The sequence below is a fragment of the Diadema antillarum genome, unplaced genomic scaffold (assembly GCF_040938485.1).
Source record: "Diadema antillarum isolate AM-2024a unplaced genomic scaffold, OU_Dant_1.0 seq00000368_RagTag, whole genome shotgun sequence".
Classification (NCBI taxonomy): Eukaryota; Metazoa; Echinodermata; class Echinoidea; order Diadematoida; family Diadematidae; genus Diadema; species Diadema antillarum.
In genome coordinates, this window is record NW_027271369.1 from 1556123 (window position 1) to 1572520 (window position 16398).

The window sequence follows — 16398 nt, forward strand, 5'->3', positions numbered from 1 at the left end:
GCATAGTAATCATTGCTTTTATAACTTGGAGCTTATAATGTTGAAAAGAAAATTAGAGTGGAATTCCAGTATTACCGACTTGCATGCTACTTTGGCAATTGTATACTGCGCTAAAGAGTAGCACATTACTTCGTCCTTAACAATCCTGCTGGCATATATTGAGCTTTGTAAACCATTGGTTAAAAAAATAATAATAAAAAATAAAAAAAATTATCTGTGAACAGTTGTGTTGCAAAGGGAACTTTATGTCCTGCAGTAGAGTAGTCACATGCTCGCATTTCATGTTTAGAGTTAAGAAGAAAGTTTTTTGCAACTGCGATTCACAACTTTTCAGATATTCCTTTTGAACTGACAACTTTGATTCACAACTTTTCAGATATTCCTTTTGAACTGTCACAATTGAATTAGATATGCAGATATTTGTTAGCAGTTTGCAAGAAATTAGTGGCTATGCATGTGTGCACATTGTTTATGTAGGCACTGTGTTGTTTGTTACCTGTGCTTCACTGTTAGTGCGTAGTTTGTAAAATCATGAGTGCATTTTTTATGAAAATATATTTGATTTGTGTAGATAAAGTTTTCTGTAGTTACCTTAAAAAAAAAGGAAAAAAAAGGAAAAGTGAAATGGAATGCAGTGTACATATTTTTGCCATCCATCATATTGATGAAGTTGGTTATCTTCATACATGTAGCGCCAAGTGGTATTCATTTGCATCTATCCAAATGGCGATTTTTCCCTGTTGCGTAACTCTATGTAGTCCCATGTTGAATGTTACCAGATATCAACGTACCTGTTGCTGTTTTTTACCCCTGTAAGTATACTAATATTAATCACTGCTGGTCTGTGTTTTTCCAATAAAACACATGCATAGTTCGGCTGAAAGTGAAGTTGTTGTTAATGGAATGTTTTTAGATATACAGTGCACTCCTGTTGCAACAAAATAAAATTCAAGTCCCAAAATTGAGGGTATCGCCATTACGTAGGTGCCGTGCGCAGAGCAGCGTTTTAGATGCATTATGGGATAGCTCGGATGGCAAACTAGCCCCGGTTTTGGCTGCACATGCACTTTACAACACGCTCTGTCTTTATATAGAGAGGTATTTTTTGTTGAAGATTTCTTCGCTTTCCATCATGTGACCAGCACATTGAAGCCTTGCAGTAGTGAACCATGACTCTAGTGACCGCAAATCAGTAAAGCTTAGCCACTTTCAACTCTCTTAAGCTGAATTATAGCCAAGAAAAAAAGGGCTAACAACGGAAAAGCAGACAAAGAACTCCATTGAATCGTATGGGAACTGCGACTCGCGTTAGACAACTGGGAGCAAACAATGGACCGAGGAATCCCACAGTGCACCTGTGACAGAGCTCTTTAGCGTGCGCAGGAGTTTTTTTACGTCATTGGCGATAGCGAGAATTATCATCTATATAATCTTGTTACGCTATAATGTTCGGTTATAGCGAAAGAAAACCGCCAGTCCAGAAGACCTCGTTATAACAGGAGTACACTGTATATTGCCAGATGAAATCCTGGAATTATTTGATTGACCTGGATTTTTTAATATTACATGGCTTCTGATAGGGAAGATGACAGGCACTCTTGATATGTACAACTCAATTCACTCATCTACACTTGAGAACTTATGGAAAATGCATTGAATAATCCCTCAAATACATGTATCACATGATTATGTGACTTCCATGGCATACAGCAGGAAGGGTTTTGGGAGGTGGGAGGTGCAGGGAGCATTAACCTGCTGCTGACAAGGAGCTGAAATCTTGATTGATTTTGCACTTGACCCATCAGATTACAGTAGGTAATGGCCTAAAAAGGGATATGACGAACAGGGTATGCAGAATTGTGAATTGGAAGAGAGGGAGAGGGGAGGCAGGGAAAGTGAGAGATGAGGTTAAGAGACAAAGCGAAATATGATACTGTGAGGAAAATCAGGTGTTGAGCAGAGTTGAGAGAAATCATGGTGTCAAAGAGTGTACAAGGCTAACGTAGGGAGGTAAGGTTCAGTGCCCTATATAGAGAGTCTGGCCAACTGCTGACAGTGGGGGGCATGTCATTGCCCAGGGCAGTGTGCAAGAGAGGGTTAGTACAATGTATGTACGCTTAGACGTCGTAAAGCAAGCAAAGTGGAGCATAGTTAAAGGAAACCTCAGGATGATTTCCAGATTTTTACATTTGAACAACCCTAAATTAGCTCTACTGAGGACAGAGTTTCAGAATTTATGATAATTGGGATGAAGAATAAGAATATTTTCAAAATTTAGAACAAATTGCAATGAACAAGGATGATGACATGGCAGAGTCACCATAAGAATGCATGAGTTGGGGCTCAAGGAAGCAGAACAAAAGAAGAAGGCATGCATAGATTATACACAGGTGAACTCGCTAGCAAGCGGTATTGTAATGGAATTACACTATGTACTACATTTCTGAAATATGTGAACCTCCTATGTCATCATCCTTGTTCAGTGTAATTTGTTTAAGGTTTTTCAAAGTAGTGCTTCTCTGCTCAAGAACCACAATAAATTCTACAAATCTGTACATGGAGTTGTCAATTTATGTACAGTACTACATGATGTGAAATTACGAAAATGGTCTGGAATGTCCCTCTAATAATGGGCACTGCATGTGAGCTGTGTTCATGCTGTTCATGGGACCAGATACATGTATTGACCAAGGCTTCAAAGCTCTTCAGCCAAAAACCGAGTTGGCAAGACTCTATACAGTACTTTGTACGTACATGTACGTGTATATGGCATTGGTATGGTTAATTTGCAGATCATGTGCATTATTTGTGACATTCCCGATGTTCATCTAATTTGCATCCTTGTAGACTTGTACATTGTATGTACAGATACCTATCTAGACATGAACATGTACACATGATGCCTACAGTACACCTATGCATTCATTCATGCACATTGTATTTGCATGCATTTACCCATACACAAATATATCTTGCTAATCATGTAGTGTGGGGGTGTGAGAATGTTACAGATGGCAAACAGAGGTGGAAGAATACACACAATCTCATTAATGACAATACTGTACATGTAAGCTGCAGGAACTGCTCTTTGTACAATGTGTGTGTCTGTCTGGTATCTGTGATGGTGTGTTTGTGTGTGTGGCCTTACACTATCTGGCTCATTTATGTGCTATTTATACATCAACACAAGTTAGTTGAAGACTCGGGACATGAATTCTACAAATAAAAACGCAAACTTTATTCACAGGATCATAACTTCAGTCTTCAGAGAGCACAGTACTATTTACACAGCATGTTTTCTGCAGTACACATTATGCACACTGCATCTTAGTTCTACACTTTGATAGGGAGTAAAGCTTAAACAGTGACAAGTTTTAAAAATATTGGTCTACTTTTTTTACATTTGTGACACCCTGCATATGAAAAAGTGACACACAGATCAACTCTTTTGTTTGACATCATCATCTAACATGTGTTGTGCATTTACTGTAATAATTTGTAGGGTTCTTAATTGATCGCCCAGCCATCAAACATCTCATTTGCACTAGGGATATTAAGGAATCGGGTCTTTCCCTGTCCTTATGGGATTCACACTTGTTGGATTGAATAAGGAGAGAAGTGCTACTGTATACATCGTATTTTACGACAGTGATATTCACACACTTAAAACCATAGAGGTTTCAAATGGCTAAAGGGGAGATGCTTGTGTGTTACCGTAAAGCAAGATATTTTTGCGAATTGAAGCTGGTAGAATTTTTCACGAATTGCCACAGGCATTCAATCCACATAATTTCGCCATGAATTTTCATGTAAATTTTAATTTTGCAAATCTTGGCTCTTGCAAAACTCACAAAACTTGAACTGCACACGAACATTTCTGGTTTTACAGTACATGTTGCATCTCCATGGCAATCATAATTCTTTAAGAAGCAATGCTTTGTCAATATTCGGGGAGCCTCGTACAGAATTAAGGAGACACACGAGCTGTAAATACAACGTGGCACACCCATGCCTGAATCACAGGGACTTTAAAAAACTTTCTTGAGTTCAAACGAGTAAAGTGGCCTCTTTTGAAATACAGTCAAACCTGTCTATAGTGACCATCCAAGGCAGACGAAACAAGTGGCCGCTATAGACAGATGGTCGCTATTCAGAAAGACAGGTTTGACTTCATCAGTTTTCAAGGGGAATAACAAGTGCAGTAGAAGCTCAGTTCATACAGAGGTGACAATAATTGAGAAATTTTGTTCAATGGGGACCAGAAGAAAGAGCTTGTGATATCATGCATTCTCTGCTATCAGATATCCCTATACCAGGTTACACTATCACACACTTCATAGAAGTTAAACCTTGGTACAGGTCATCTGCCATCTTGTATTTGACTGTTTACATCAGTCACTCATAGTACATGAGTTAACATATTAAAACAAACAAAAGTAATACAATATGATTGGATGATATGAGAGCTGAACATATTATAAACACTGACTAGTATGTGGCCAAACATGGATAAGATCAAATTATTTCACAAATGTATAACAGTCTACTGTGTTCTGATAAAGGCAACTGAGCTACACATTGTAGTATTCAACCTTGCTTTCCAAGGTTTACTGATACATGCATGAAAGAATGTGATGGGTGTCCATGTGTCAATATTACAAACTCATCTTTATGATGAATTCCATTCCACCAAGTATGAATATGAGGAATTCAAAATTAATCACAGCAAATTTTCCTCGGGTACAAAAAGAAAAAAGAAAAAAAAAAGGCTTCTCTTGTAAGTACTATGTAGCAACCACCATAATTTTGTGAGCCAAGCAAATTCTTCATATCAAGATTTGTTGCTATAAACATGACTTTGGTCCTCATACCAAGATAAGAACAGAGCATGATGTAAGTGGGGCACAGCAAAACCAGTAAAACATCCTTTGTGTTCAAATGAAACACAAAATGTATCTTACCAGAAGACTAATAAATGATCAATATTGTTGGCATATGTGGTCACATCTTTTCATATGATATCAAACTGGTGATCCATTTGAGTGCATCATACTGTATACGCTATAATTTTCGCGTTCATAAATTTTCGCGAATTGCCGCTGTCACACATTTTCGCGAGTGGTTAAATTCGCGATTGGGGGACCAGAGAAAATATGAAGTGGCAAAAAAAAGTGTGAATTTTCAACTTACTAGCAAATAAGAATGATACTAGTTATACATGTACACTGCATGAAAAAAACTTACCAAACTCTGCGAACTTGTAAGTTAGAATTCAACATTTTTTAAGTGGTTAAGTCCATCGCGCTAGATTTCTGACGAGTGGTCCCCTTGCCATAATGGATTGGCTCTCTACAGTATTCGTAAGCAGACATGGACGTGCTTAAACAAGCTTAGCCAGTATGGTCTGTTCGGTAAGCTGTGACATGGTATACTAGTACTGAAATGTTCGTATCATCAAGGCAAGGGATTCATTTTGGAAGGTAATATTTTCGCGTGTTGTTAATTTCGCGAATGGCTCCCAACTCGCGAAATTCGCGAAAATAAACCCCCCGTAAAATATATAGCGTATACAGTATTGGATTATGTGCTATTTAATCAGAGTTTAGGTACACACCCATACCCACTTTGCAGTGAATAAAAAAAAATGATGCTCATGTAAAGGAGTTATTGCTCATCAGTTTGCTTCTAGGGATAACTTGACAAGAGAGCACTAGATTGTAACCAAGCCATGATGAACTAAATTTTCCAAGTGAAAAAAACAAAGAAACAAAAAACCCACAGATATACCCATATGTTCAAACATATCTTTCTTACAATCAAATCGGATAGAAAAGACAGACGGGGGAAACAGTACATTTAATTAATCATTAAGTTTATATATTTACTACAATCTTACTAACATTTCAAAACAATTAATTGAAAGATATTTCATAAAGAAGCATAGAAAATGTTTTCAAATTGCTGAGAAGTGTGCAGATTGGCATTGGGCAGATGAGTTCTTTTTTTTTTTCTTTCTTTCCTACTATTGGGTAAAGACCTTGGTGACTGTAGCCTCAATACTGGTTTTACAATTTTAAAAGAGTCCACAATTACTAGCTTGGTTTTACTTTGAGGTATCTGATACTCCTGTGCCCATCCGCTGGGGGTCCTGTGATGGGTAGTGGACAGCAGGTGCCTTCCCACTCCCCTGCTGAGACCGCTGGGGAGGGGGTATCACTGGTGGAGGGGGGAGGGGCATTCTGTGTCGCATGTGTGGAGGAGGCGGAGGGGGAGGTCCATCTCGTCTCCCAAAGTTGGGCGGGGGAGGGAACCGGGGCATCCTGGGTGGGGGCACTCCTGGAGGCGGAGGGGGGAATCTGCCCCTGTTACCCAGGTGGTGCATGTGGTGGGGCGGAGGAGGTAATCTAGGTGGAGGGGGCATGCCCATGCCAAACGCTGAATGAGGGGGCCTGAATTGAGCGTGCGGGTCTGGGTTTGCCATCGGAGGAGGGGGCAGCATTGGAGGAGGGAATGGCGCTCCACCCTGCTCTGGATTTACAGGTGGTGGCGGCAAAACTGCAAGACAGAAAAAAAAAGTAACGCTGAAAGTTGCAAGAACATGTATCATGGTCATCATGTTGAGTAAAGCAAAGATAGTTTGAAAGTGAAAAAAACAACAACACAAATCTGACTTTTCTAATATGTTTGTGAGCAAAATCTGCAGTGACTTGTCTCAAACGTTCTCTAGCAATACTTGCAAGCTCTGGTTTTCTTCTTGTGTCTTTGAACAACTATTCAGACCTGATCATTACAAAAATCTTTCCAAATCTGTGATATTGGTAGATATAAAACAGTTATATTTTCACTAGATCCCTGTAGCAAGAGCTGGGGATCAATCATCTAGTCTATTTAATAAACTTTACTTGGAGTTGCATATGAAAAGTGATTAATGGCTTACGCTAAGATTTATTATGTTTTTAGTGATTGACTTTAAGGATATCAACATTAGGATGTTTCTTTGGATCAAGTAGTTTGAGAAGAAAAGAAATTCAGTGCTTACCTCCTGGGAGCCCAGGGACAGGTTCATAGGATGGCTCCTTGGACCCTTCCTCTTCTTTCTTACTAGAGCCCTGCTGTGCCTGTGGCTTGCCCCACTTGACATTTAACCTTCGACCCTTGATGATGAGTTTCTGGAAGGAGCCCTCTGCTGCCAGCTCTGTGGCAGGCCGTGTGGTGAAGGTGACGAAGGCGCATTGCTGTTTGGGAACGACGTTGATGCTGCGCAGCTCACCAAACTGATAGAAATGGCTCCTGCAACAAGATTAAGGCAAAAGTCATGTTTAATGTCAGACTTTCAAAGCATCTGTAGAAATGATTGAAAAGTTACATATCTATGTACATGGTCAACTGTAACAACAACATGAAAAGTACATCTCAGGGCTCTTGTGCCTCCATCTCATTTCAGAGTTGGGGTACATTAACAATTTTAGAACACGTACAGAAAAGGGGACAATGTCTATGTGTGAATGATAAAAAAAAACTTCAAATGAAATAACTACTTGCCACATTAACATGGTGAGACAATCTCCTTTTGTCTGACCATGAGACACACATAAAAATAATCATTTCTCATCAGTTATGTTTATACTACTGTCGCTATCTTTTTTTTATTCCTATGACAAAAAATTTAACAAGTCTGAGGTTAAGACAGCTAACTGATATCATTAGATTACAAAGACATTTATTACTTCTTACCACCACCACACTCAAATGGACATGAAGACAACTTGATAAAAAAGACTTGAATCACATCCTACAAAAAAGAAATAATGGTTTTGACCTCTTTGACACATCCAACACTGAACAGATCACTACACAAAGCGACAGAGAACTATCATAATTTCAGTTGCACTGGCTTTAATTTCAATTACCACAGGGTACATCTAGATGGGAGTATGGGGTGAACTGTATAAGCCATATAATATTGAGTCTAATTTTTTCCGAATCTGGACTTCCCGCCAAATTCCGCTAGTGGTTAAATTTGCGATTGTGGAGTACACCACTGAACGGAGAAACACATGCGTGCACGTCACGTTCATGTCGGGATCACAGCTCAGATTTTCGTAGGTTTTTAAATTCGCGAGTAGCACCCGACTCGCGAAATTTGCTAAAATAAAAACCTCACAAAATATTTGCTATATACAGTATATAGAGATATTTGACATGCTTACTTGAGGTCTTCCTCTGTAACCTTGTCCCCTAGGCCTCCTACATAGAGCGTGGTGATACTCCTGTCCTCCGGTGGCTCCAGCTTGGGCATTGCTGCTGCCCGCCTCATCAGCTTGTCTGCCACGGGGTCATCCACACCATAGAAACGATCCTTGATGTTCTGATCAGCCAGGGGGTCATCTGGGTCAGTTGGCTTTTCATGCCTGCAAGGATAAGATAATACAGCAAATTTAATGTATAAGAACAGAACTGGAACAATTGTAAATGACTAATGCACATCCTTATGACTGGTATGGAAAGCTCAACACTTATTTTTGTTTTTGCTGCCACTGTAATTTTATGCCACACATGCATTTCTACAATCACAATATTCTTGATTACCATAAACATGAAAAGCATGGTTCCTCATTAGCATACCTCCATGACAGCACAGGACCTTGCAACTGACACAAAACAAAGTGCTAAGAAGCTTCTCTCACGGTTATAACCTTCACTAAAATTGTTCCGTTTAATCTCCTAAGACATGTTAATTATCAAGCATTTGTACATGTTCGTGTACAACTCAAGACTTATGAAGAGAGATAATTGCAGATATACATAGCGTCTCTTTAACCCGTCGAGGACAGGCTCATTTTGCTACAACATGCATTTCCCATAGACCCCTGCCTGAATATACTTGAGATTCATCCTCATTGGATTGAAGGGATGGTATAGTATTGGTGGAGATGAGAATTGGGCTTTTAACTTTTTGCAAGATATCAAGAAACCACTTGTGAAATAGTACAGAGCATACCATTCTAGGGGAAATTCAAAGTTTATTTAATGAAAATCGGTTGTGGAATGGCTGAGACATCCAAACACAAAGTAAAACAAAGCGATCACAATAAAAGTTGGGTCCCACCTTTAAGATTGCTCTGTTTTGGTTATCTCAGCCATTTCTAAACCAATTATCATCAAAAAACGTTGAATTCCTCTTGAAATTACATGCTCTTTCATATTTCATAAAGGTTTCTCATCATTTCACCCAAAATGTTATAAACCTGAAGTTAGGTTTAAACCAAAACAATATGATTCCTTTAAGGAACACAAACTATCTCACCTGTAAGGACACTCTTCTCCTCGCTTGCACTCTCCCTTGACCCAGAAGGAGCATATGTGGGGTCTGTTTCTCTTGTAGTAGGGTGTGGTCCTGGCCAGCTTGAGGAGTAGGTCACTCGGCGCCTGGGCCTTGCCCACTGCTCCGGCTGGGTTGTTGCCATCAGCATTAGCTATCTGCAAGATAAAGAGAAACATGAAATTGGTTAATTTGACTTCTGTTCTATGTAAGACATGTGATTGATGTGTGTCACTTACGCTGTCTGTATCAAATCTGTATCAAACTTTGATAATTTTACTATGTTTTTTGCAAAGGTACTGACAAGGTTTACACCAGAGGATGGACATGACACTTTTTTTTAAAAGCAGTGGATAGAGTTGCATAGACCTAAATCCATCTCTGAGACCCAAATAAATCACCTCCTATCATACAAAGCTAATTTTCCCCGAGACCGAGCATAACTTGCATGTTCCCTTGCCATGTCTTTTGTTAGTCACATTAACATTACAGAAACATGCAAGTTATGCTCAGTCGAGGGGAAGGAGCATTCCAATGTCTTTCGTTAAACGTATCAAAACTTTAGCAATGATTGACAGATGAGGTCACAACCAGAATCTTGAATTGGAAGGCTTTTTTTTTTGTGGGCGTATCCAAGTAATCTGAAGAAAAATAGAAGAAAAATTATTTAAAAACATATGGATTGTTTCTAGATATTTGCTTCACCGCAAAAGTGATGTTGAGGGTATCATGAATCAACACAAATCAACATGTATTTGTATGTCATAAAACCTTTAAGTGTACATGTACAAGTGTCTATTGGTTTACGAAGTAATCTAATGCACAAAACTCACATTCCAGTGACTGTCTTATCCCTTTGCAGTTATCACAAGCATAGCACAATGCAGTACAGAAAGATGTCATCATAGTACAAAATCACATGCACACAATGCTATACAACTGTATATCATGATTTAGATTTAAATACAGAAAAAGAGGATGAGAAGCAACTAACATGGGAATACCGTTCATGATTTTGCACTGATTTGCAAGTGCCTCAACTTTACCATAGTGTTGCATTGCCAAATAATGACATGCAATGATTACAAACCTACCTCACGTTCAATATTCTGTGAATAATACTCCTTGTTGACATCTGATTTGGGCATCTCATCTTTGATGCTGAGGGCAGCATCACGAACTTGAATTGGCAAACCTATGGTGAGAAAAAAAATCCAGTAGAATCAGCAGGTGAATGAAACAATTACAATATCAGTATGAATATTTCATGAGCAAACTGTTAACACTGAACATACGGAATTTTATATGAATCTGTTATTTTTTCCACATGACCTCACCATGCGTTAAACTTGGCACACAGTGGTTATTCATTACTTTGATATTCTCTGGTGATCTTCCAGAGTGGTACACAATGTCATTTATGACCCTCTGAGTCATAAATTCTTTTATGAAGATGGACATTGTAAGAATTAAGTGACGATTCATCAATGCTTTTCTGATAAATGTCACCAGTATGCAGTGCAGCAGCTCCAAAAATAATTCCACTGTTTCATTTCATTCTGGAAGACCATGCAAAACCATAACAACGAAATCTGATATTGGTTTCCATACTGAATATCTTCTATTAAGCACATACAAAGAAAGTAGAATACCATGTACCAGGTGGGTAGTCAAATACTCCAACTAGCTTCAAACATATTCACTTCAGAACCTATTGTCTATTCCAATATCTTTACAGCATCATCACAATGTGAATTCATTCTGCACGCATTACATACATTATCATTTAAAGACATTACATATCATACTGCATACTGAGCAGGGTCATAATCCACTACAACCAAAGTATGTATAGTACATGTATGTCACACTTCTTACCATATTCTAGATCCAGTAGACATGTCTGGCATACATTTTTCAGCTTGCTGCATGTTTGACACACTTCTGTCTTCTTGAATCTCATCCGAGCGCCGGGACACCAGCGGAATATGGTGAAAGGACGCTGACATATTTTGCACTCCCTACCATATTTCTCTTTGGTCTGTGAAATAGCATGGTGGCAAAGAAGCAGAAATTAAAAATCTATATCAACTACAATATATCAGCAATGTTGGACAAATTGTCCACTTTCCAGAGTCCTTGAGTTATTTAGCAACCACGAACAATTTGAAATGCTGCAAAGTACAGGCTCTGCTTTTCAAGAATAGATTTTGATCGACAAATTATCAACATTAAAAAAGATATATACAGGGTAAGCAGATACGTGTACAATGTATTTCTAGTCACTTAGAGACATATTAAGTGAAAAATTGAGCAAAGAAAATGGGATTCCATCAATTTTTTTATAACTGTATCATGAAGCCATAGTAGGCCTCTAAATTGAAGTTCATGCTTTCAACAACTTAGAAACTAGCTGAAGTTAATGAGAGAAAACAATTTGTATACATGTACAATGTACAATGTAGACATATGAAGTGACTCTGAAACACAGCAAAAAAGATACAATTTATAATGCACTGTATGCTTTGCACTTCAAAAGCATTTGCAACCTTTTTAGGGTTCCTGCAGTTAATACAAAACTTTGCTACATCACATGATCTTTGTCTACTCAGATTAGAAGAGCAGTTTATGAAAATGATACAGTCAATACATTGGTGTACTGATACATTTAAATTCATGGCTTCTCTCTTCAATTCTAAGAGCTAAGCAATATATTCTATCTATGATGTATTTCTCTCCATATTACTTCGGATGGAATCTTGTTTCATTCATAATTGGGTGCTGGTCAGTAAACCTCTGCCAGGATTTCATTGTTATGATCTGCTTTGTGTGGGAATGCACACTACAAACCAATCTGAAAAGTTTTCATACTCACCATTCGTACATACGGATTATCTCCGAGGCATGTCTGACAGAGAATGGGAAATTCCTGCCAAAAACAACAAAATATGATAGCATTGGTTTGGCTCTAGAAAAGGCTGTCAAATTAGGTGTAAATATCCTCTTCCCAGGGAGGAGGTGGAGGGCTAAACATGTTATGGAGAAGTACAATGCAGTTTGTGCAAAAGATTTTGGCAAACATCCTGCTGAAAGTTCATCCGGGTGTGGTGCAGTTATGAACCCTATGTAGGTACACAAGATATGGGACAGGGCTGCCCCTTAAAACACTTACTTTTAATTGAAAAAAAAAATTGTCTAATCTGTAAACACCATATATTCAGCAAGTCTAATTTGTTTCCATATCAATACTTCCCTACAATTTTGCAAGTGGTTATAAAATTCGCAACTGGGGAGTGCAGTAATGAATGGAGATACAAATGTATGTACATGTATGCATTCATGCCAGGATCACAGTTTCCATGTGTTGTTAGATTTGCAAATAGCACAAGACTTGCAAAATTCACAGAACTAAAAAAGTTGTTAAACATACGGGTTATACAGTAATACACATCAGCTTGTACTCTGGTTTGTTAGGGGCATGAGTCGTCAGATCTCTTCAATGTCATCATTCTAATGAATTATGGGTTTTACTGTACTAAAATTTAGGAGGGAATCCACAACCATGGTGTTAGGGTATGAATGATTTAGGGTCAGAGTTTGGTCTTTTTGGGTAAAGGGTTAGGGTTGTTACTTTTTCAGTTTGTAAGACATGTGTGTGGGGAAGGAGAGGGGTAAATATTTAATACTTTGGAGTCTGATGTACTTTCCTATCCATGTACATATCTTGAATTCAACAGCACTTAACTGCACCAAAATCACAGGAAATACAGCTGTTCAAAACAACTCATTCGACTTCTTCACACGCTATCATGTCACACACTGCCTGCACTACTGCAACACCTGAGTCTGAAGTTAGCTATACTATTGCAACATATCTTTCAAGTAACTGGGAGGGAGCTAGCCAAAAATCAAAGCACAAATGATTGGGAGGGTACGATGAATTAAGTCTGTTGAGAAATGCAGTTCCTAGAGCGCCATGAACTGACACAGACAGACAGATGGACAGAGGCAGACACAAACTAACACACACATGTAGACAGTTTTGAAACATTGACAATTTATACACATTTCTTAATTGTCTTCTTTCAAATTGAAACAAACAACTTTAACTTCCCATTTAATCATTGCACATTGCATTTGAGTTCCTGGTTATTGGTAAATGCAATGCACAATTTAATACAATGTATAATATTTGACAAGCTAACTTTAACAGCAACCTTAACTTCCCATTTAATCATTGCACATTGATTTGGAACTCCTGGATATTAAAAATGCAATGCACAACACATATTATTTGATGGGCAGCTAACTTTAGTTTCACATTGTACAGGCAGCATATCTCTATGCTATGATCACTCACAGATGTCAAAGTGCAAGTTGCTTTGAGCAACAACATGAAAATCGGTGCCGAGTGACATCAATGCTTTTCATCAAGTGATTTGGTTCAAATTCACATGAATGACTGAAAATAACATAGAACCCCTACACAAGTATTTCTTGTGATTTTAGTGGAGTTTGGGTTGACAGAATTAGAGATATTGACATGGAATCAGGATACTGAATAGATAAGAAAATAGGTCCTACTACTTGACCGAAAGATCGGTCTGTATCTGGTCGTCGGGGATATGTTACGAGGAGACTGTGTCTGGCTTCATGGATCTCCTCCTATGTCTACGGAGGAGAGCCGATAAAGTCAAAGAATGATAAAGGACTCATCCGGACGGACAGATTTTTCTGTCTAATCCTACACCACGTACACCATAGCCATGGGGCAGGGTCCATATTTTTTTTTTCCATTTTGTCTCATCTCCCTGCCTAGACAGAAAGATCTGTCTGTCCGGAGGAGTCTTTTATTTTTTGACATTAGGCAAAAAAAAAAAAAATTGTTTGTTTGCCCTTAATTGTCAAAACCCAAGAGGGTCGGTACACTGTAGTTAATTTTTTTTTTTTAATACCCTTTTCCCCATGTAATTTCATAACTTTGGCAGGGCATCTCGTACACTCATCCTTCTGGCAATACTTCGAGTTCTAGTGCGACGTTCAACTTTGTACAGGATGTGGCGCAAGTTTAATGCACTCAAAACTCCAAGGGATTCATTCAAATTTACGTCTTGCCAGGGCCCGGTAGGCGAGGCAGAAACACCCACTGACAAACACTTACAACGTTCATCTTTGGGTGCGTTTATCAACTCTTTTTCTCGGCAGAAACAGGTTTTCCAAACGGCTTTCAAGGAATTTTTACGAGTTGATAAAAGTAAAGCTGTTTTGATTATGGGGTTCGGAAAGCCTTTTCGAAAGCCACAAGTTTGTGCTTTCAGAAACAGGTTTCCGAAACAGGTTTCCAGAAACCTGTTTCTAGAAGCCCTTTGAAGCAAGATAAACTCAAAGTTCTTTTGAAACGGCTTTGTACTGCGGTTACAGTATGGACCCCTTCTCCTCTAAGTCAAATTGTGCAATGCAGCTGCGAAGTGACAAGGCCAGTTTTCGTGTTCGCGATGACTTGATAAACGCAACTATTTTGGAAGCCGTTTCTAAAGGGCTTTGGAAAGGACTTTGGAAAGGGTTTTTGAAAGGGCTTTTGAAAGCGTGTTTTTATCAAAACAAGTACATGTACCTCGCATGTGATTGGCTAACGGATTCAAAATGGCGCCTTACCATACCCTTACTGCTAGCAAATGGCGCGATATGGAAACAAATTTCTGTGATCTAACCTAGTTACTGTATTTCGATTGCACAATGTGAGAAAGTTACCCGAAATATTACTGCATTAGCTCTATGTGTAATGTCATGTCAAACTTGTTTCAATGTAAAAAAGCGGTACCGGTATGAAATGGAGTTTATCGTACCGTTTGGTCTGTGCGCGACCGCTGGCAGAGTATCAATACAGGAGCTAGGAGAGCTAGTATTACAGCCTTTGGTCTGTGTAGGAGTGGATTCGTGAAGCCAGACGCAGTCTCCGCGGAACAAATCCCTGACGACCAGATACAGACCGATCTTTCGGTCAACTCCCTGCCCTGTGCGTTTTTTTTTTTTTGTTTGTTTTTGCTTTCTTTCTTTTCACAGACAAGACAGAGGGGAGATCTGATCAATGCATCTTAAATATCATGTCAAAGTGTTCTTTCCTACCATGCAACAGATATAATCCTAACTAACTTGTTAAATTTCCAGTTCACTAGATTACATACATATCCCAGGACCAGGTGCTCTCAAATCAAACTAAGTTTTTTCTACTTTTACTGCCAATAGTTACTTGTAAGTCATGCCAACACAATATGCTAGGGGTTGGACTGAGCACTTGACAATGATACAACTCCTTTTAGATACAATTGTACTTCCACATCAAAACACGAACTACATACTTGACGTTCCTACAGTACAAAACAAAACAAAGAGTACTTGATAGAATAAAATACTCCTCAGAATTACAGATGGTAATACTCACTGATTCTTCCCAGTTTAATCGATTGTATGTATTCGCACTCTTGCTAACCGCCATGGCTCTTCGTGTGTGCACATGCAATAAAACGCTGTGTCGCGATGATTCGACCACGTACCACGTACAGTTTTACACAGATTCAACGCGGTGTACAAGCAAGCCGTGCTATGGTTCAAGCCAAGCTTCTTGCATCCCACTTGCACAACGCCCTCTGAGGCCACGCTTTGCACCACGGTCTGTAGTCTGCTAACATAACACAATGACGATCCGCTGCTGAGGGAGGAGCTCAGCTAGCTCGGAGACTAGACCGGCAGGTGGTGGTGTGGGCAGCAGATTGACATCGGATAGCTATCGACAAAAGGAATGCATCAGACGTTCATATGAGCAACAAGCAGCGACTGAATTTTGATCACTTCAGTTTCGTTGGACACGAATCCACCGTAGAACATTGTTCACTGATGGTCACACTTTCGTTGCAACAAACAGCCACTGCCACTGCACTGGGAGCATCCTTATCTGGTAAGTCTAGAACTTATTGCAGTTCCTCTGAAATAAACAGATGATGCATCGAGTGGAACATAGCATTTACAGGACAAGGCATCATCCGCGTTGCGGAGAACGGGTCATTCATTCATTGTCG

General features: G+C 39.1%; 1 protein-coding gene across 1 annotated transcript; it reads right to left on the reverse strand.

Moving 5' to 3' along the window:
- Positions 1-6028: 6028 nt before the first annotated feature.
- Positions 6029-15821, reverse strand: LOC139731283 (pre-mRNA-splicing factor RBM22-like). Its single transcript, XM_071642170.1, has 8 exons — positions 15765-15821; positions 12198-12251; positions 11201-11363; positions 10417-10517; positions 9308-9480; positions 8211-8411; positions 7040-7290; positions 6029-6555 (listed from the first exon to the last, which is right to left on the reverse strand). The coding sequence occupies exons 1-8, from the start codon at positions 15816-15818 to the stop codon at positions 6104-6106; spliced, it is 1449 nt and encodes a 482-aa protein (XP_071498271.1). The 5' UTR covers positions 15819-15821; the 3' UTR covers positions 6029-6103.
- Positions 15822-16398: the final 577 nt, after the last annotated feature.

What these genes read in the sequence shown, in the direction of transcription:
- LOC139731283 (XM_071642170.1), bottom strand. Translation starts at nt 15,818, where the DNA reads ATGGCGGTTAGCAAGAGTGCGAATACATACAATCGATTAAACTGGGAA. An exon ending in ATAATCCGTATGTACGAATG is followed by an intron (nt 11,364 to 12,197) that starts GTGAGTATGAAA and finishes GCTATTTCACAG; the next exon opens with ACCAAAGAGAAATATGGTAG. An exon ending in TGTCCCTGGGCTCCCAGGAG is followed by an intron (nt 6,556 to 7,039) that starts GTAAGCACTGAA and finishes TCTGTCTTGCAG; the next exon opens with TTTTGCCGCCACCACCTGTA.